Source organism: Apaloderma vittatum, unplaced genomic scaffold (assembly GCF_000703405.1).
Source record: "Apaloderma vittatum isolate BGI_N311 unplaced genomic scaffold, ASM70340v1 scaffold16715, whole genome shotgun sequence".
Classification (NCBI taxonomy): domain Eukaryota; kingdom Metazoa; phylum Chordata; class Aves; order Trogoniformes; family Trogonidae; genus Apaloderma; species Apaloderma vittatum.
In genome coordinates this window covers 33,327-54,716 of record NW_009715643.1, presented here as the reverse complement: position 1 = coordinate 54,716, position 21,390 = coordinate 33,327, and the positions used below count along the sequence as shown (strand labels likewise).

The 21,390-nt window shown below is 39.3% G+C and overlaps 1 protein-coding gene across 1 annotated transcript in view; it reads right to left on the bottom strand.

Annotated features, from left to right (window-relative positions):
• The window catches only part of MICU2 (mitochondrial calcium uptake 2), a gene marked incomplete at its 5' end in the record, with an annotated part of 37,383 nt that overhangs the window by 4,063 nt on the left and 11,930 nt on the right, over positions 1-21,390 (bottom strand). The window contains 4 exons of the mRNA XM_009869234.1: positions 185-293; positions 575-746; positions 9,514-9,611; positions 18,363-18,425. Coding sequence (XP_009867536.1) covers positions 185-293; positions 575-746; positions 9,514-9,611; positions 18,363-18,425 — 442 coding nt within the window. The remainder of the gene's footprint in view (positions 1-184; positions 294-574; positions 747-9,513; positions 9,612-18,362; positions 18,426-21,390) is intronic.

Genomic DNA, 21,390 nt, shown 5'->3' with positions numbered 1-21,390 from the left:
ACAGCATTCGGGCAAATTTACATTACTATTTTTTCAGGAAATAGAACTAATTTAGAATGAAGAGCACTACATTATTTTCAGACTTCACAGTACTACTTTGGGATAAATTATTTATATTAATTCCATTACACAAATGCATATTTTCTATAAAAAAACCCCAACACTAGAAGTATGCAGCACTTACCCCGTTTAACAGGAAGATTGGCTACAGTAAACATCTGCATGGCAATAGAAAAGTCTTCCAGGTTATTTGTAAACTTGCAAAAAGTCTTGAATTCTTCCAGACTGATATTCTAGAGTATCATAGAATTGAGATGATATATAATGAATAATACATTCAAACCCCATTAAACGTATTTCATTAAATCTCGTGGGATCTAATGTTTAGGTATGATTGCCAACTCACTGTCAATATTTGTATTTCTCAGCTAGCAAATTATCATTGCTATTATCATAGCAAATTATAATTTCTCAGCTAGCAAATTATCATAGTTACATTATTAGATACTCATAATGTAATCAAAACTTGCAGATACAAACAAGGAAGTAAACCAAACCACGCTTTTGTACCAACCTCTCCTGCCTCAATTCTGTCTTTCACATTCTGCCAGTAAATTTCATTGTCTTCCTCATCGGTGAAGTACAGCAACCATTCTGCAAAGTCTTCTTTTCTCATGACGTTCAAACCCTTTGAAAACTTTATGAATTCCATTTCTTGGACTTCGGTTTGTAGATTTTCCATGAATCTAAGCGTAAACAGATTATCCAACAGTTGCTATTTGCATCATTGTATCACTACTACTGCTTTATCTATTAAATGCAGCAGACAGTGCTCTTATAGTATCTTAATAGTATCACAGATACTATTGACATCAGTGTTTAAAAAGCCCCTGCTTTAATTTTCTCTCTCCATGCAGGTTTGTTTCCACGACTGCATTTCAATAATGACACCAGTAGGGCGCTCTCTAAGTCCGCACAGATGGCTGCTGCTAAGATAATTTACAGAAGCACTCGGCATCTAGTTTCTACTAACGTTTAAAAAAGTGCAGGTAATGAGATAAAATAATTGGTAAGGCAGAATTACAATGAATTAATGAAAAGGGAGATGGTAACTAAAGGCCTGACACATGATCTATGAAATTTTGTGTTAAAAAGAGAGCAATGACAAGGCTGAAAAATGCCAAGAAAGATGAGCACCTAATAATCACAAAGGTTAGAGAAAAGAGGAAACTTGAAATCATCACTGCGGGAAAAGATGGCTAAAAGCCCCAAAGATTAAAACGGCAAAGAGAGGCTTGGCCAGTCAGTTCTGCATTCACTAGAGGATGGATTAGACATGATTACAACTGACATGCACAGAATTCGGAGGAGCACACAAAATGATGCAGCAGGTGTTGGGGAAGGTAGGAAGAGAGCTGTCTGAAAAGGAAGGAGTGAACATCAAAGCTTTTAGGAGACACCCATTCTTTTAGGAAGGAAATAAAAAGTCGGATGAGAAGCAAGTAATAACCTGCAGGTAGAGAGCCAGAACTGTAAGGAAAATTGTTGCTTTGAGTTTCCCCAGTTCGGTCTATAATTTCTTCTGGCTAATATTAATTTTGAGAAAGTAAAAGACAATACAGTGCAATCTATTTGGTAATTTCCACTTCAGAAATGGGGTGATTCAAAAACCAGTGATAATTTAAAAATATAAATAAAGGCTAAAACCACAGTGATGCTTGCCAGAATCCCTTTAGTACTTCTAAAAGAACCTTGCGACTTTTTGAATTGCAAAAAATATTGACAGGAAAGAATGTAAAACTTCTATATTGGAACAAAGCTGGAAAAATTAGCTGGAGAAGAGGACAGTGAAGGCTCGATGTAGCAGATATCAGTAAAGGCTCATTTGCTCATCAGCGTTGCACAGCCTCACTGGGTTTGAATTCTTTCCCCTGAAATGATGGTATTTTAGTCCACACAGCTATCTTTAGTTCTTTAATGAGATCACTTGGACAATTAGTAGCTCGAAGCCCTGCGAAGTCTATAAGGGGTTAGCTGAAGACTGCTGTTGTAGCATAAGCTCTCTCTTGTATTTTTTCCTCTAATAATTAGAGCTGCACATGCAAATAAAGGGCCAGCAAATGCTTCATGGCTCAGGACATGCAGGTAAATGAAAGCCTGACAGGGAGGTGATTTTAAGTTTCAGGCTAGGGCTTTATTAGAGTAATACCGAGCCAGGATACCACATGCTCTCATCTTTTATATGGGCATTTTTCTGGTCCAGTAAAGGAGGTTACAAGGCTACCGCAGCACAAGCACCAAGGTATATTCCTACACGGACCACCCTAAGACCTAACTCAGTTTCAGGTCCCCCGACTCTCCCTCTCACAAGGGGATGAAACACCAAAGGACTTGTTTGTGCGACCAGTCTGTAGGGGAGGCCCCTTGTCTTACAGACCACTGAGAGCTTACTCGCAGAGCTTGCAAGTATGTGCCAGGGGAGCGGCCAGCATGGGCTGGCAGGAGCAGAGCTGCTGTACCGCCCGCAGGAGTCTCCCTGGTTCTTGGGAAAGGAGGTTGAGCTGTGGTGGAAGAGGACAGCATGGACAAGGCATGGAGTCAGGCTGGCAGAGACTGACCGGGACAACTTGGCTGCATTTTGGGAATGGCAATCAAAGGCAAGGAGTAGATGGCATCTGGGATGTGTGGCTTGTGCTTGGCTGGAAGTCACAGCAGAGACCGTGTGGAACTGTAACTGCATCTTTGCCCGTTGTTTCCAACCCATGTAACGTCTGGTCTGCAGGAGGAGAAGCTGCTGAAAATGAGGTCACTCAGAGAAATATGCCTAAAACATGGATTTTACACCATGTGTTTTATTTTCATTAATCCATGAAAGGTAGACACATTTTGCAACAGACTCAAAGTCTGTTATTGCAAGTATGAGTTATTTATCTTGGCGAGCTAACTCTAAGTCATTTGCTTTACTGGTCAGTAGCTACAGCTGATGACAAACTACATATTCTTCCGTCTTTTCTGAATATTGCATTTCCTTAAGCAGAAAACCCTCAATGACCTGCTCTCTGGCCATACCCAATAAAGGCAGGACAGCTGAAAGACCAAGCATTTCTACAAGCTAAGGAAGAAGTGGGTGGCCCACCTCACCACACACATTAGATAGCTAAAAAGTGCAGCAAAGTCAAAGAGGAAAGTCAAGGGTTTCTGTGGCATTTTTGATGTGTTCTCACTTCTGCACTCTTTTCTAGTCGGAGAGCAAATGAAGCCGCCTGTTTCCCCAGTCCTGCTTTGGGTTTCCACTGCCTCTTGTCCTCCCCAGCTGCTCCTGGGCAACAACACTTCACCCTTCCTGTGGCACAAGAGCCATGTGTCTTGCTGCACTATGGAGATGAGGGAATGCAGTGGGAATTACTTATTTAGGTACAAAAAAATTAATGGCTAGTTCATTTCAACTTGTAGGCTTGCTCCTGGCAAGCCAGAGTGGGAAGATTTCCTGCCGTACCAAATGCTGCTTGGAGCAGCAGCTGAAATGTGCAATTTAAAATTTATATGTGATGGTCTCCCACATTACAAAAATTAAAATACCATGAATCATCGCATCAGCATTCTAGGTCACTCTTATTCCCAGATGTGAGAGTTAAAAAATCTAATGAGGTTTTTTTAAAGTTAAAGTTATTAAAAGTTATTAAAAATAACTTCCTGGTTAGGAAGTAAAACTTGATACTTAAATGCCAAGACCCCACTAGGGATACTCGCTTTAGTATCTTCTGGATCACGGTGCGATGAGTTTCAGCTGGAGATTCCTTAAAAGTTTCTCTAGATATTAGGAAAAACAAGCATTGTAATGAAATTCCTGCTCTCCCAAAGTCAGTTGGAGCTTGGCCGGGGACTTTGAAGGGAGCCAGAATTCAACTACAGGAACAGGATTCTGAGCGTAGATGTGCTCTACAATTCTGAAATAATTACACTGGGAATACTTCTGTGCTGTAGTAGCTTGAAAACAAAAGCAAGCCCTAAGTTTCGAGATAACAAAAAGGAAAGGTAAATCATAAATTTATGAGATGGGGAAAGGCTGGGAACGGACAGTACTTCATTTAAGATAGCCTGTTTGATCGACACTCTTTAAAACATCCACATTGAAGGCTAATGGCCAACTGTGTTACAACAGCATCCAGAAACCTTATCAGGATTTATCCCTCATTTTGTAGGGTGCTCTGCTACAGAAGGAGGGAGTCTTCTCAAGACTTTTTGGCAACTCAGCTTTAATAGAAGTGAAAATGTAATAAAAGCGGGGATGGAATGCAGCTATTCCCCCTCCAATCTGAGATGTTGCAACAAAGTGCTAGTGTTGTCTTCCTTATGGCACATAAAGCAGTAGAATGAAACACAAAAGGAAAAGTTAGGGAAAGTTTTCCCTCCTATACCTCTTGACCTGAACCGAATGTCTGTGCAGAGCTTTAGCACCCTAATACAGAACTGACTGGCTCTTGTCATGCTGATTTATAGGAAGGAAACTTAACAGCAAGGACAGTGGTGGATATACCACCCTGGCATTTGCACTCTGCTTCGGCTCCTCTTTGGACACTGAAGTCCTTCTGAAGATGTGTTAACCCTCTCTATGCCAAAAGACTGCTGGAAAGCAGCTGCAAAGTCGCCTTTTCCTGACTTGGAAACAGAACGTGTAAAATCTAATAAAGGGTTGACCGCCTACCTTTAGAGAACATTAGATCCATACTTGTAAATTGAGTTTTGCAAGCAGTAAGACGGTTAATCAATCTCACTATTTTCAGAATTACAGGCAAACCCCTTTTCGATTTATTGTCCTCAGTGTTGCCAAATGAAATAAAATAAAACTACTCACTTTCATTTATAATTGTTCTGTCAAAACTAATCAAGCTATTCCTCTGCTAAGCATATAAGAAAGTAAGAAACAGATCACTCCTAACATCATTACTAAATATTTGGGAAATACTCAGATTCAGTTATGATAGGACTATACAATCATGAAAACCAGATTTTGTTCCCATCTCCACTTCACTGTCTAATCCTGGTTGTAGGAGATTTACTCTCCGTGTGTATCAGGGGTCTATATATACAAACTCACACGCAGAAACAAGCGTGGGTACGGAGATGTATAAGGAGGCCACCATATTCTATTTCTGCAAAACACTTCCAAATCCCTAGATAAAAATCACTGAAAATGTACAAGTGCAAAAGCACTACTGGCTGACAATGCTACCTGGAAGATACTCTGCATCCAGGCATCGGCACAGGACAGGACAGAAAAAGGCATGTTGTATATAGTTATTCTATTTGTGACCTTTATGCTAGAGCCGAAAATAAAAAAGAAACCACACGTGTGTTTCTGGTGCAAAATTCTGTTAACTGATGAGAAGTTCTGAAGTAATAAATCAGATAAGAAAATACTATAAACTGGATTTGAAATGTTAATTTTCTTTATACGATTAAAAGGTGCTCATTGTTTAACCACATCGGTAAGTAGTTTTTTGTAAGCCAACACAGGAAAAAAATACAATTATCACAAAGGTTTTTGAATATTCTTCTCATAGTCTCTGCATTTTTTCTTTTTCTTTTTTTTTTTCCTTCCTTCAAGGAGATTGTGAGAGATTTAAGCTTGCTTGGGGACAGATTACCGCAAAAAATCATAGTAGTCGTAAACTGTTTAGGGAGTGAATTACTGTCTCCTCTCTTATTTGGTATTAGACATACTTAAACAAGATCAGTAAGGGACATTTTTCAGGGAAAAAAAATAGTGGCTGTCAAGAAGAAATATTTGCTATACCTAGAAAGCTCTAGTTCCCTACTCAGAATAAAAACGTAGTACATACAATATAGCTGGAAATGAAAGAACCAATGAATCATTTTTTGGAAGGAAAAGACTGAAAATTATTTATGTTTCAAAAAACAAGGGAAACCCATGCAAAAGAATAAAAAGCCTGGAATTGTGGAGAACTTCTGACTTTATATTTGAAATCTGATATTTGGTAAGATGGGTCCTGGTATGACAAGATGACATTGTTGCTGAGGTGTAAAATTGAGTGGTGGTCACCTGAAACAGAAACTTGCTCCAGTCTTCTTGTCTCACCTGGTTACAGCTTCTTTTATTCTATCTGCCCTTCTTTGCTACATGATTTTAGGCTTGCTGCATAGTGTTTTCTTAAACTTGATACAGAAGGATAATGATTCCAGATGGATTTGACTAAGAGGCAACACCTTTACAGATATACCTGTACAAAGATGTACATAAATATACTTCAGAAAAATTTAGATTCAAATTTCCTATCTTTTTTTGTTAGGGAAGCAAGCCGTTGCTTTTGGAATTATTATTAATACTTATCACATTGACCTTCTGTTAAGGACAATACCACTGACAAGAAATCATGTAGCAGTCTGAAGCTGAACATGTGCTCCCTGAGTCCTACCTTAAGCCCTCTGAAGCCACATTGTCACTGTGGGAAAGGCACAGGACAGTGTGCCTCCTGGATTGCTTCCACTACTTCTAAGCAGTCCCTGGGGAAGCTGCAGGATAACGTGGGAGTCCCATCACCGTCACTTCGCAGAGAATGAAAAGCAGCAGCTTTGGCTGCTGTTTTGACTACGTTCTGCACGACAGCAAGAAAAGAGCTCGTCTAGTGTCACAACATATCTATGACAAGGGTACTTCTTTACTTCCATGCTCCCAGAAGCCCAAGAAAGGTTGGAAAGTGATCGCAGATTCTGTTTCATGGTCTCACTCTTTATGTTTGGCAAAAACCACCCTGAGGATTGTCCTTGCGCATATCACCTACCTGTGCTTTCCCAAGACCCACACAGCAGCTGGAGACAGCTGGAGCAGAGCCTGCTGACCCATCTTCCCTCCCTACGCCCGTGTGCCTCCTGTGTTCCAGGCAGTGGGAAGGGAGGCACAAGAGCTGGCTTAAACCAGCTCTGCGTCGCCCAAAGAGATGCAGATGGTTTCCATTTTCGTGTGTGCCATCTGAATGCAAGGAAAGGAGAACAGGCCAAATGACTTGCCCTGATATATTGACTGTGGCTGTCTGACATTTTTGACATGTTTGGACAGTGGGCTAAAAGGGTCAGACACCACTGGTGTACATGTAGATACAGACGGTTGCACACTTACAAAAGGATTTCTTAATGTCAGCCAACCTGAAAAGGAGGAAGCATGAGGAAAATGTATGTAAGTAATGAGGTGAGAACACTAGTCTCAGCTTTCTGAATTCCCATGTAATTACAGTGAAATTTCACAAAGCAAACATTTCTGCCTTTTTTTTTTAGTTTTAAAGACTCTACAGCACAGCAATATCTGTGTATTTAACTAATGTGACAAGTTTTACTGTGTCCTAATCAAACCTAATCACCCCTACTTTCTACTAGGTACTACACTGATCAATGGGAAAGCTTTCTAGGCAAGAACTTGGAAAATGATAAAAGCATTTACGATCATTATTTTCTGCTTTTTGACAATGATCTATGTCTGTACAGCTCATCAGTCATCTCTTGTAAAAACAACGTGGCACTTTGATCAAACAGCCAACAATAGCTCCCCGCGTAAGGTAAAATGTTATGAGAGTCCATCAGATAGAAATCACATTTTCTCTGAACAAAAGGAACCCAGAAATGATGTGCTTGATTTACTTGCAAATAAAATAATGTGAAAGGTGATATCTTCACAGAGGTTAAAAAGACAGTGATCCTTTTATTCACCTTTCTGCGTGTTAAACGAACTTCACTGTCATGCCGCAACTGAGATGGAGTGTCTCCGCAGTGATAAAGAGGCGCATTCCAGCTCTAGGAAACATAACTGCCACTGCTGAAAAATTACCTGCATTATACCTCACACTTATCCCACAAATTTTAAGAGCAAGATGTGGGAGTTTGATTTTGCTTACAGGCCTCTATCTGTGTGGTAGGCAAAGGTCTTTACCCTACCCGTTCTGGACGTACTAGGTACCTAGTTTCATCAATGTCATGCCTTGTTGGGTCAATGCTGCAGGATTTTATCTAAAACTTGAGGCTTTTCAATTTATACTGTATATGCAAACGCAAGCTTTTACTGGTGCTCCCTGCCTTTTGTTTCAGTGAGAGGATCTATGGTATTTATAGAAAAGGGAGTTGGAGGGACCTTAAACTTATTTTACTCACTTAGATTCCTACTGAGTTGAGGTCTTCAAAAGAGCAAGGTTGTTTATTTGAAGACCAGCGTGTGCCAGAGCCAGTGGAGCCAAACACTTTTTAGTGTTAGAAAAATTGCCACTCTTCCTTTTCTACTCTGGCTTTTCCCAAACCTCTACTGATTGAAACAACATTAATTTTTAAGAGGGCTGACACAAATTCTCTGCTTCTGAACATAAATTCAAGTAAAACACATTATCCTAATTTATTTTTGCAGTCTGCAAAGGACTGATTATTTTTGTAGAAAAGGTAACACTAATCTCTTGATACTGTGCTACAAGACGTGTCAAGATTCACACAGGTATTTAGGCACTTAGCTCGCATTTCTCTCAAAGACAGATTGTGCATGTGAATTCTGGGCCCAAGTTCACATAGCAAGACGTGTCTGGAGTTCATACTAAGAAGTGCAATTGATCTCCCAAGCAACAGAGAGTTTTAACCTGTTGAGTTGTGATGCTCTGTAGGTGGCAGTCATTATTACTGATTGAAATAAACATTAGAAGGAAGAATCTCATCCAATTAAAACACTAACAGTTGATACCTGGTTGGGTTCTCAAGTCAAAACCAACCACAGCACAACTTCTTACTCTGATGTGGACAAGGATTACACCATCTTTCTGACACATGTACGATGTACAAACGAAATGATTCCTCCCTACACCAGTCTTTGAACTTTCTATTAACTTCTGATTTTTGTGCACACAGTGAAATCCACGGGTGTACAGAACTGTGCTTCCAGAAGTAATGGCCACTCGGTATTCCACTGATGTGGTGTTTACCACACAGCTCAGTTCTCAGCTCTGACTAAAGTGCCACGAGGTATCCGCATAATCCCATTGCAAAAGCCATTCAAAGGGTAAAGGAAAAGGCACAGGTAAAGTTACAGAAGCTGGAATTTGAAGCAAGCGAAGAAGTTGCCTGTAGCCTACCATGGCAGTGTTAATGGGGAAGGGGGTGTCTCAGCTCAGAAAAGGTTTCAGCAGTCATTTTTTGGGTGATCTTATCAAGAAAAATACTCGCGAATCACCCTGTCTAAAGATATGCCACCATGGAGAGGCCAAGAATGGTAGTCTCCACCCTCACAGCCTCCAGGCCCACTGCTGCTCAGGAGTTATCAAGGTGCTCAACTCCTGCATAGAGTAGACTCCGGGAGCTAAACTAGAAATTTAATCACACAAAATCATGAATAATCTCCTGCTTCATTACCTGTTTAACTTTCTGAATCAGCTCAGTGTGAGGTCAGATTAATGCCAGTGCTGGTGCAAAGCAGAAGGGGTAGGAACAGGACTGGCTGCTGTTAGGCTTGCCTAGCTGAAAAAATACCTGAAAAACTCAGAATAGCGAAGTTTTTCCTTTCCTTCTTTTCCAAAGAAATGTACCAGCAACATGGTATTAACAGCACAGCTTTCCAGTTCTGCTCCCTATAAAACAAAAACCTGTAGGATTAATGATTACGCATTGTATGATAATTAGTATCTACTAATCACAAATCTAGAAATATTTACTGGAACTGAAATTTCACAAGAGATACTTGCAAATTAATTACTGTTTCCAAAGCTATCATACAGGATCTTAGAGTTGAGTAATACTTCCACATCGACTGCTAAGAGTGTATTATATGTTCTGCTTCTAAATATTCTGCTTGAAAGATGAGCACAATTTTTACAACCACCTTCACTGTATATTTTTAGAACTGAGAAGGTTGCAACTTATATCTTTAAAAATCTTTACGCATAGGTAAACAGAGGCTTTAAATAAAGTTAACATTTTTGTAAAAAAAGTTTTTAGTCAGATATTTCTGTTACAGCCACTTAAAAAGCACGCATGACAGTATAAGAAACAAAACTAGAAAAATATATTCACAGTGCTCTATTATAATGTGGCCTTACAAGAAAATTTTGAATGTTAGTAACTTTTCTATACATTTTTTAAATCTGGTGAAGAGATTTCTGCAGGAAAAGGATGCACATTATTTCAACTCAACAGCATCTTTAACAAGCCTAAAACCACACATAATGTTGGATTTCTGTTCTATTCTTCTTTCAGCACTAGCGTCCTGGCATTTCTTTGAATGCAACAAAACACTAAGCAACATGAAGGGAGATTTTTTTCCCCTAAGTCCAGAGGGATTTCAACAAACTATTCTTATGACATCTAAATAGCCTCTGTGTCTTTTATCTGGTTGAAGAGGTAAGATGAAAGACAAGAGTCTATTCACAAGATTTAATACTAATGGTTATTTAGCTTTCAGCATCATCAATAACCAGTCCCATTAGTTCACTGTGTGTTTCATGCTTACTGCATATGACACATTTATTTTATAGTTAAAGAGGTAACATTCCTCATTCCTACTGCACGTTACAATCCACTAAATGCCAGCAATATGAGTGATCTATGAGTGAACCCAGAAAAAGAACTTTTCAAGCCATATGCAAACTGTACTTATTGAACTTTTATCATTTAACTGCAGGCGAAGAGTATTTAAATACCCACAAGATCCATCCTTCTCAAGTTTAAACACTTCAGATTACTGTGAAGACTGATGCATAAACATTGGTATATGCTTTTCTAAAAGTCAAAAGTCAAACATTCATGTATGCTTATTTGAAATTCAAACTCAAACTCTTTATACCAGAACGCAAAGTTTTCTATGAAGAAATAGAAGTATCCACATATTTCTCACTGCAGTGAGATTCTAATCTGTTTTCTGGATTTTTTTGCTTACATGTTTAAATGCCTGGAAAAAAATGCAAGCAGTAGATTTGCTGATGTAATTTTAAAAAATGAACTCATGATTACACAAGTTAATGCTTTCGGTTTAATTGCTCCATATTAAAATCAGTGTTGCATTGAAAACAAACTCAAAAATGAGGTTTAAAATAACCTTTTAAAAACTAAGTCAGTGACAGGAGAAGTTTTTTTCTTTTATTCATGTTTTTCTAGCTATAATCTAGAAGAAGACATACAAACAATACCTGTCTCATCTTATCTAAGATGACAAAGCCTATCCCTGTATTTATAACAAATATGCACCTACTTGTTGGCTACTTTCTTTATCAGTTGAAATTCCAACACGGAATTGGCAGATGTCCAAACACTATGTTAGTGAGAGTTAAATGTATTTTAAAACTACAAAACAGTACATTTCTTTAAACAAAATATGCAATAGGAGACCACAGAGACTACAGCTTAAGGGTAGAATTTCAAAAAATTGCTTTTCCTAGAGTTAATGCTATTAAATTAAACTACATGTTAGTACATAATTCCTTTTTGTTCACAGAATCATTAGAAGCTTTTGCTGCTGAACTGTATAAATTAGTACCGACATGACAAATCTTTGTTAGAAGATAATGAGAGGTCTATTAATATTTCCAACACCTCACCCTCCTGAGCTTAGGTAAAAAAAATAAGTTACATTTGGAATGTCTCTCTTGGCAATGAGAACGAAATGGCAACCTAATCCTGGAGCTGTAAAAAGGACAGACTGGCAGCTCTGAGTCACAGAGCTACTATCTAAATTGAGTGAAAGTTTGTATTTTGGTGTATCTTGTAGCTCCAGCCCCGGGAGCGTGCACTGTGGCAGCACCCTTTTGGGCTGTGAATTTTACAGAAAGCTGAAGCAAAATGTGAAGAAAGGATAGTGATATTCCGAGTCTCACCTTGAAACAAGCACAGGATGGGGCAGGGACATACATCTTAACTGGAGAACATGTGCCAGGGTCCACTGATACAGACAAAGATTCCAAAAGCTCTGCTGCCACACCATGCACATGTGTGTACATATTACAAACACTCTCATTTTCCTAGAGTAGTGTTAACACCTTGCACACTTTTCAAAAGCATGATACACTGCTGAATTATGCAATTATTCCTTTTTGAGTTAGATCAGATAACACAATATTTATTTCCTTATTACATTATGCAAACTCTTCACATAGAAGCCTGATGCTGTGAACACTGAGTCACGGGCACAGACCTACCTAATCCTGAAGCTCCCCATTGAGCTTTTGACATTTAGGACCTGATACTGCAGCAAGTAGCAACAAGTGCCACTGAGAAGAAACTTACCACACAGTGAGACAGGATTTTCAGAATAATGTACCTAACTGACTTTCAAAACTCATCTGAAATGTTAATAGACTTACTGTCTCTAGAATCTCACCACCTTCCCTTGCAGAATTTGCCTGAGGCATGACTAAAAAGTGTTCATCATGATTAAAATCTGCAATACGTTCCTTGTTCTCTTTCTTGCTTCCTGGGAGATGGTATTTGCTGTGTAATGTCTTGTTTCAAAAGAAATTTTAAAAATAATACATATTTTTGACTGATTTTTTTTTTTGTTAAGGTAGAAGGAGAGTGAACAAATGAAGAACAGAGGCAGAAATAGGAGGAGGGTCAAAGAGAACAGTATCATAGTTTCTGTGTGCTAGGGATGTCCCCAGTCTTTCTAAAGACTAAATCTTTGTAATTTTTTCTGAGTCCACTTCTTCGCAATGCTCTTTTTCAGCTGCTAGGTCAGTCAATTCATCATGCTCGGCTTCTAACCCTGAAGGCAATCTAGGCTTCAGTCAAAAAAGCCTAGCCTCAAACACTGCTCAAGAGCAGGAAGCTTTCTGTCATTTTGAGATTCTCCAAGACGTTGGGATATATCCTACTACTGAGTTCTGGGAAAATGGTTTAAAAGATGTATCCATTATTGAGGCTGGATAAGACCTCTGAGATCGTCAAGTCCAGCCTATGACCCAACACCACCACATCGGACAGACCATGGCACTAAGTGCCACATCCAGACTCTCCTTAAACACCTCCAGGGATGGTGGCTCCACCACTTCCCTGGGCAGTACATTCCAATGCCTGACATCTATTCCAATGTCTGATATCATGTAAATTATCATGTAAATCCCTACTAAAGTTTTTAATGTTTTGCAAGGCACTTTCTTACTAGGCAGGACTCAAGAATACATCGTCTGACACAGAAAGGCTAAAATGTGCACAACTGTTTTCTACATGGAGTGTAACAGACAACATTTGAGAAGTTGTCCAATGGAGCATTTTCTAAACAATCAAGGGATTGTGATCAGCTTCCCATTACTCTGGACCAAGACTAGAGCTGTTAGTGCAAGGCAAATCATGTGTCTACCCTGGTCTGTCAGGAGCCCACAATGCTATCTGGCTTCTCTATATCATTTAAAGCTCTTCAGATTAGGTTAAGTAGCAGAGACTAAGAGGGCAGCCTGCAATGGAAAGCAATGCTGCTGTGATCACAATGGGCTTGCAGATGAATTCCTTGAGGGAAAGACTTTCACCATTCATTCCAAATTCAATGTACTTGCAGAATAGGTATCTAGGAAGATGTCAGAAAGCAAGCTTCTTTGTCTCTCTTGATTCCATCAGGTCACATGGAAAACCAAAATAATCTCTTTGTCCATGAGGTACACAATGATCCAGCAGTTTTTAAAAAAGCTTAATATTTTGATGCCATATGGCTTGGTTCTTTATGGGGTTTAGCTGCCTGGAGAGTCTCCTTTAAAGCATGCAGTCATGGTAGTGTTGGGCTGACAGTTGGACCCAATGATCTTAGAGGTATTTTCCAACCTTAAAGATTCTAAGATTCTAGGACTGTTGCAGTGCTCCTTGGTTTAAAGTATCTAGAAGCTTTTCAGCAGAACTCAGTGTTACTTCAGAAAGAGAAGTAAGAGAAGGAGACAGGTTAAAACAACCGATACACAATTAACAGGAAAATATCCAGGTGTGGATATAAAGTATACTGCTCATAGACAGAATTTTACTTCAAAAGTTTTCTGTTTAAAAGAGATTAATAGCTGTGTCCACAAAAACGAGTTAAATGTTATGGCTTTTCTTTTTTTTAAGTAAATGAGATACTTTTTTAAGTAAATGAAAATGTGTTCATTATGGAGTCCAGGAGCATATATTTAATCATTTGAAAATGAGACAATACACCTATTATTTCCCAATGTGAATTCCATTTTAAGAACACGTATGTATTGTCATTCCTCTCCTAACAATAGCTAAAATTAATTTCTAAGTTTAGCCATTACACAAAGCATATTAAACTGGAGGTATTGAAATCACGTGATAACTCATTAATCTAAACCGAAGGGCCCAAGAGGAAAAACCCCTGATCTAGGTGACTGGGCTGTAGAGTAGATTTCTGCAACCATTAGCATTATTTTCTCTACTATAACACTAATGCATACGAGGCCATCAGAGCATCCTTTTAAGGAACTCATGGGCAGTAACACAAAAGCAATTGATGCTGTTCCCTGGGCAACGCCTTTTTCAAAATATACCAAACTCTTACAGCTTCTGCATTTTCCTACAACACTCTAAACCACTTCCAGGCAAGGAGTTTGCCTCTCCTCTCCTGTGAAGCGTGATCAGATGCTCAGCTGGATGTCTCACACGAAGCAGAACAGTTCTGCTGGGGAGCCAGAGGCAGCATTTCCTCTGGCCTACACGAAGGCGGGTGAAGTGAGACAGACACTGCCTTTGCTGACTTCTGCACCATTTTCTCCAGTCCAGTTAGAAAGAACCAGCTGCCAGTCCTGTAAGCCTACCTGCAACTCTCCTCCACAATGCACATGCCTGTGCTATAAGTAAATCAGATTCCCTGCTCTGCAAAAGTCAGCAAGGAACTTCCCCAAAAGAGTGGGCCAGTTAAGGCTGATTTTTTGGCTTTTTTTCCAGTATCACTTCTAATACTGGAAAAAGAAAATCCCTCAACTGAAATACATTTATCTGGATCACCAAGTCCACTGCAAACTCATTCAAGGGCCATTACTAAGTGGTGAATTTCTGAATTTTAGATGTGTAAGTCAAAGTCTCAGTAAAACAAGCAGATACAAGCACCCTGAGAGCACAGTAATTATTTTCCTAATACAGTACCTCAATGAGTATTAAGTGGTAGCTCCATACACTAAATGAACGAGTGGGACTCCTGCCTACACACTGTACAGGGAACATACCTGGATATACCTTCTGGTTAAATAAAGTTGCAGACTGCCATTTAAACCTTATTTTCACAAGTCAGTAACATTTTTCATCTGGTATCAGAGACTAGGATTACTTTGAAAAAAGTAAACTTATGCAAATTGTGAGTGTTGTGGAAATAAAGAACTATCCCAAGCACCAACTTCTGCTGCAGTATCTCAGCTTTCAAAGAACACAGTCAATTTAAAAAGCATATTTTGATGCGTTATCTGCTTTGCTTGAAATTAATACTATGACTGCGGTAATTAATAGTAAGGGGTAAAAACATACGCACTGACTACACTGTATAGTCACATTCACTGCTTATAAAGGTAACAAACCTATTTTCTGAGAGACTGAGACAGGAAAGAAAATAAAAATTAGAAGAAAAGTGATAATTTGGACTCTGCCAAGTAGAAATACAGAGACAAGAACAATATCAAGAGAGCTGTACTCCCCAGAGCTATTTAGTTCTTCTTTTGAGCATACTGTAATTCCATTCACAATCTGCTAAGAAGCTGTATTAAATCGTATTTTCTTGTTACTTCAGATTTTTCTCAATGGAGAATTCTGGAGACAAAATTTGAAGCAAGATAAAAACCAGAGACATTCAAGCTCAGGTATTTAATTAGCTCCCAATAAGCTTATGTGTTTATAACTAAATCTGTCAAACTGTATCAAAGTTTCTCTGGAAATTTTATACTATAACTGTGCATTCATGCAGAATAAAGATCTTTTTTCTTTCACTTTCACGGCAGTTAAGTGTCAATTGAAATAGGTTTTGAGGGGCAGACAACCCTATTAATCCTAGCTATTTTAATCTGCTGACTGATGAAAAGATTCAAGAAAGGAGATGGTTGATAGTCACTCAAACAATTTTTAAACTGAACTCTGGATGCATATTGAGGGAGTAAAACCTTTATGCATCAGAAGACAGTTTTTGTTTATGCCTAGTAAATATTAAAGGTGTTAACAACATTGCCACTTCCATTTTTTCCCCAGACAGGTGAAAAATAGAACCCTCGAGCTGGACCAACTCTTTGTAGAAACTGCTGATGCATGATAGGTTTATAAAGTAGAGCCCTGTATAAATTCCTTATTGAATGCTTCCAACAGGAGCCAGTTGCTGCCTCATGCCTAATTACCCATTTTTAGTTTACAACTGAGAGCAAGTCTGTAGTGAGAGAAAGATCCTTCAGCTACACCATTCAATTAAAGCATGCAACAAAAGTAGTACTGCTGACGCAAACAGTGCTTTATAGTAAGAGACAGAAGATAATCTATCCATATTCTTCCCTCCTTTGCCTTGGTTCATCAGTTTCTTCTGAGGCACTTGCAGTAGGCCCAGGACTTCCCCCCTCTCTGTTTTCAGTCTCATTCAGCATCCTCATAGCTAAACTGAGGAAGTGTGGTCTGGATGACCGAGTAGTGAGGTGGGTCGTTATCTGGTTGAAGAAGTCAGAGAGTTGTGGTCAACGGTACAGAGTCTAGTTGGAGGCCTGTGTCTAGTGGAGTCCCTCAAGGGTCGGTACTGGGACCAGCAATATTCAGTACCTTCATCAATGACCTGGATGTGGGAACAGAGTGCACTGTCAGCAAGTTTGCTGATGACACAAAACTGGGAGGAGTGGCTGACACACCAGCAGGCTGTGCTGCCATTCAGAGAGACCTAGACAGGCTGGAGGGATGGGCAGGGAGACATTTTATGAAGTTCAACACGGGCAAGCGTAGAGTTTTGCACTTGGGAAAGAACAACCCCATGTGCCAGTGTAGGTTGGGGACTGATCTGCTGGAGAGAAGTGTAGGAGAAAGGGACCTGGGGGTTCTGGCGGGCAGCAGGGTGACCATGAGCCAGCAATGTGCCCTCGTGGCCAAGAAGGCCAATGGCATCCTGGGGTGTATTAGAAGGGGAGTAGCTAGTAGGTTGAGAGAGGTCCTCCTGCCCCTCTACTCTGCCCTGGTGAGGCCACATCTGGAATCTTGTGTCCAGTTCTGGGCCCCTCAGCTCAAGGGAGACAGGGAACTGCTGGAGAGAGTCCAGCGCAGAGCCACAAAGACGATGAAGGGAGTGGAACATCTCCCTGATGAGGAAAGGCTGAAGGAGCTGGGTCTCTTTAGCTTAGAGAAGAGGAGGCTGAGGGGTGACCTCATTCATGTTTATAAATATGTCAAGGGGGAGTGTCAGGAGGACAGAGCCAGGCTCTTTTCAGTGATGTCCAATGACAGGACAAGGAGCAACGGGTGCAAGCTGGAGCACAGGTGGTTCCACAAAAACATTAGAAACAACTTTTTCATTGTGAGGGTGACAGAGCACTAGAACAGGCTGCCCAGAGAGATTGTGGAGTCTCTTCCTCCTCTGAAGACATTCAAAACCTGCCTGGGTGCCATCCTGTGTGACCTACTCTAGGTGATCCTGCTTTGGCAGGACTAGATGATCTTTCGAGGTCCCTTCACATCCCTAACATTCTGTGATTCTGTGATTCATCCAGGCTACAGAATGTCTTGTCTCTGTGCTGACTACAGACTGAAGAAGAGATGGCATCTGACAAAGACTCTTACCTGGGAAGGAGGCAGGTTGCAGTGACAGGATTCGGGGGAAAAGAGCCAGAAAAAAGCAGAAATTTACCTGCCCCTTTCATTCACGAGATGTATTTGCCATTTGCTAATGATCTGCAATCCAGTGAAACTTCCAAGCCTGTTACATCACCATACCCTAAGATATGTTCTGGTCTGCACCTATGTCCCTTCTTCTTAGAAGTGGACCCAACTAAAGTAATCCTTGCCTTTGTCACCTCAGTGACTGAAACTGCATTTCAAACTAACTCAGAATAGGTTGATTTTACTGCAACAGCAGCACCTAAATAATTTTAAGTTACCAATTTCTGTTTCTTTTCCCATATGGCAAGACAGAGTTTTTTCTGAGCTTTTCGTAAATATAAGAGTGTCACTCTGAAACAGAGGCTTACAGAAACTAAATAATGAAGTGACTACACACTAATGAAATATATTGTGTTCAGTACTGACAAACATTTTTCTTCCCCAGTTAGAAGCAGTTAACAAATTACACACCTCCATTTATTTAAAGCACTAATACTGATGCTTATACGCTTATCAAAAACTAACAAAGTTCACCCGAAATATGACAATGCTTTTGTAAAGAAAAATCTGTCTCTATTTTATACCTGAAATACTGTTTCATCTCCAGCTGTTTTCAAATCATCTTCCTTCCCAAGGATTTTCTGTAGCTGTATTTGTTAAAACATGAAAAAAACACAGGAAAATTACAAATTTAGTCTTACAAGAGTCCTCTTTTTCAGAAACTTGCATTAATGTCACCTTTTCTTAACTATAAAGTCATTACATTTTTGCAACGTTCTCTAGTCATGACAAAATATTTGCATACTTAAGGATATTTTGCTATTCAGTCACACTTTTTACCAGAAATGTCAGAGCATATGAATCTCTCTCTTGTACCCTATTAGCTCTCGTCTATTAACTCTATTTTTAGAGGAGAATTTCTTACACTAGAAGCTTAGCATTCACTCTGTAAGATCTTGAAGCTCAGAAGGATAACATCAAGGGTCATCCAGAAAATAAAAAATATCCTGTGAATTTTCATGCTATCCTCTTAGTTTTACATACCTCTCCTACAGACATGATCTTCTAGACATGATAAAAATACCTGTTCAAATGAGCTACCGTTACAACTAACAACAAAGAATAATTTAATTAAATAAGCATGCCTATTTTCAGAACTGGCATTAAGCAGAATGTGGTTCGATTCTCCCCTCCACCCCATAAATAAACAAATCTTGAGTGTGTCAGCTAAAAAGATTTTTCTAAGTACTGAAACAACTCACATTTAAAAACATAACTTTGACTGTCCCAAGGAGGGCTTTCAGGTAATGTAGAAAGTGCATTAATTTGCTGTACGTCAAGTATACCTCAGCTGCCGTTTCTTTGGCTGTATTTTAGTTTGCGAGGTCAACACTGCCACAAGAATGAGTGATCTAACACAGCACAAGGTATACCTACCTTTCACAGACACTTGCATGACTCCTTACAAGGACAGCAAAAATGAAAGAACAAGGGACTTATTACATTTCAGATATAGGTAAGGACTTCCATCGATCATGCTGGATTTGAAGACTTTAGGGAAGATGCTTTTAAAGCTCAGGGTTTTTGAAGCTGCTGGTTTGCTTCTCAAACACTTCTGAGTGATTCCTCACCCGGTTCATTAAAACTGGGGAAAAAAATCCATGACCAAATTTGCATAGCCATTATTTTTTGGGGCCTTAAAATCTCTTCTTAGGGCTTTATTATTTTCCTTTTTTGTTATGTTGTCCAGAGAAGCAATATTGGCTTTTAAGTAGTGAGTAGGAAAAAATGCACTAACTATTCGTGTTGCCAAAGGTCTTCCCCTGGCCTTCACATTTTCATTAACTCAGCTGTTCTGTTCTGTTTATCATCTCAGCTTTTGAATTCATCAGGATAGTTACTTTCTACTACTATCAAGACATGCCTTGATAGTATTTATCAAAACAAATATTATAAAACAAAGCAATTAGATAGTATTAGTTCTTTCAAGTTTCTCCGAATTCTTTTTGTTTTTGATCACTTACAAAACAATTGACTAGTACATTAAAGGCATTATGAATTTCTTCCTAGCAAAATAGCATTATAAAGCTCTGGATAAAACCACAAATGCCCATCCATATTTTCATTGAAAAATTATATTTTTTCTTACCTGAAAAATCCATCTTTTGCTCACACACAAGAAATAAAACTGCAAATACTTTCCAAACAAAGGAAAATATAATTTTTTTTCTTTTGTGTTTTATTTCTAAATGACTCTTAAAAAAAATCTGCAGAGACTACTGAAGAGCACAGACACACAGAATAATTTTTTTTCACAAGTGTTCTGGAAGATTTAGTTTATTGTTTGCTTATGTTGTTTGCAAATCCTTATAGTGTTTGAAACCACTTCCAGCAGTTCACAGATTTTTTTCCAGCAAAATGTAGCAACTGCCTGTGGAGGGAGAAGAATTCTGCTCCTGAGAAATGGACTCCCAATACCAGACTGCTCCATGTAACATCTATCTGTATTTAATATTTATATCTGTTCATCACTGGAAGATATTCATGGCTAATTCAAAGATAATGAGACCTATTACACACAGCTGATGCCTCTTTACTAAAGACATACTAAGCAGTAATAATTTCTGAAGAAGACAGGAGCTGGCAGAGAGGCTATGTTAGTCTTAAAAAAACAAAAAAAGGTGATTTTGCATCTTTCAGTTGTTTGAGAGAGATGAGTGCTTGTGGATGCTCCAGGACTGCAGAGGTGTTTTGTACCAAACTACCACAACTGCTGATAGCGTTGAGTATATTTTACCCCAGATATATCTCTACAAGTTTTTTTTGTGTGGTATCTGCTCTCCAGGACAAGTGTATCAAGACAGGTTCTGTTTAGAAAATCTAAGTCACATAGCTCTTGCATGTACCATTAGAGCTACCCTATCTCCATTCCTAATAGTTTTGAACTGTCATTAATTAAAAATCTTTCATCAGGACATTAAGGAAGTTCCTCATTTGGTGAGGATTCTGGGATCCTCAGTAGCCTTGTTCCTGATGGGAGGTCTCAGATTAACGTGCACGGGTTATTACATGCACATGTCTGGAAATCCCCCTCACACAGGCTCATGTGAATGTCTTGGAAGTGCTCACAGAAGTATCTCACTGCCTTCACAATACAGCTCTGAGAAACAATTCTTCGCACTCCGGCAGGGGCTGATTAAAAGACGGCAACTAACTCTGCGAACATACCTTTTCTACCACGAAGGGCTGGGGTTATAAAGTACTTTGTCACTCTCCTCCCTCTCTTGAATGATTCACATGACACATCTTGTGCCTGTTTCGCCACTGACATGCGGGAGCTGAGATACACACAACTCAAAGAATGATGGACATTTTGCAAACAAAAAGGCAAAAGCCCTTACCTCAAACAATTTACAGTGGAGATCAGCCGATAACGTAGACACACATAGATGTCTAATCAGTAGACAGTGGATGGGAAGTAGGAAGAAGCAGTGACAAAGTAAAAGAATGAAGTAGCTCTGAAATTTTGTTTCCCGTTATCTCCTGCTTACAGCAAGTGGTTCCTGATTACTGCTTCTTGGTTAAGCTTTTCTACTGTCCTTTCCTTTCTTA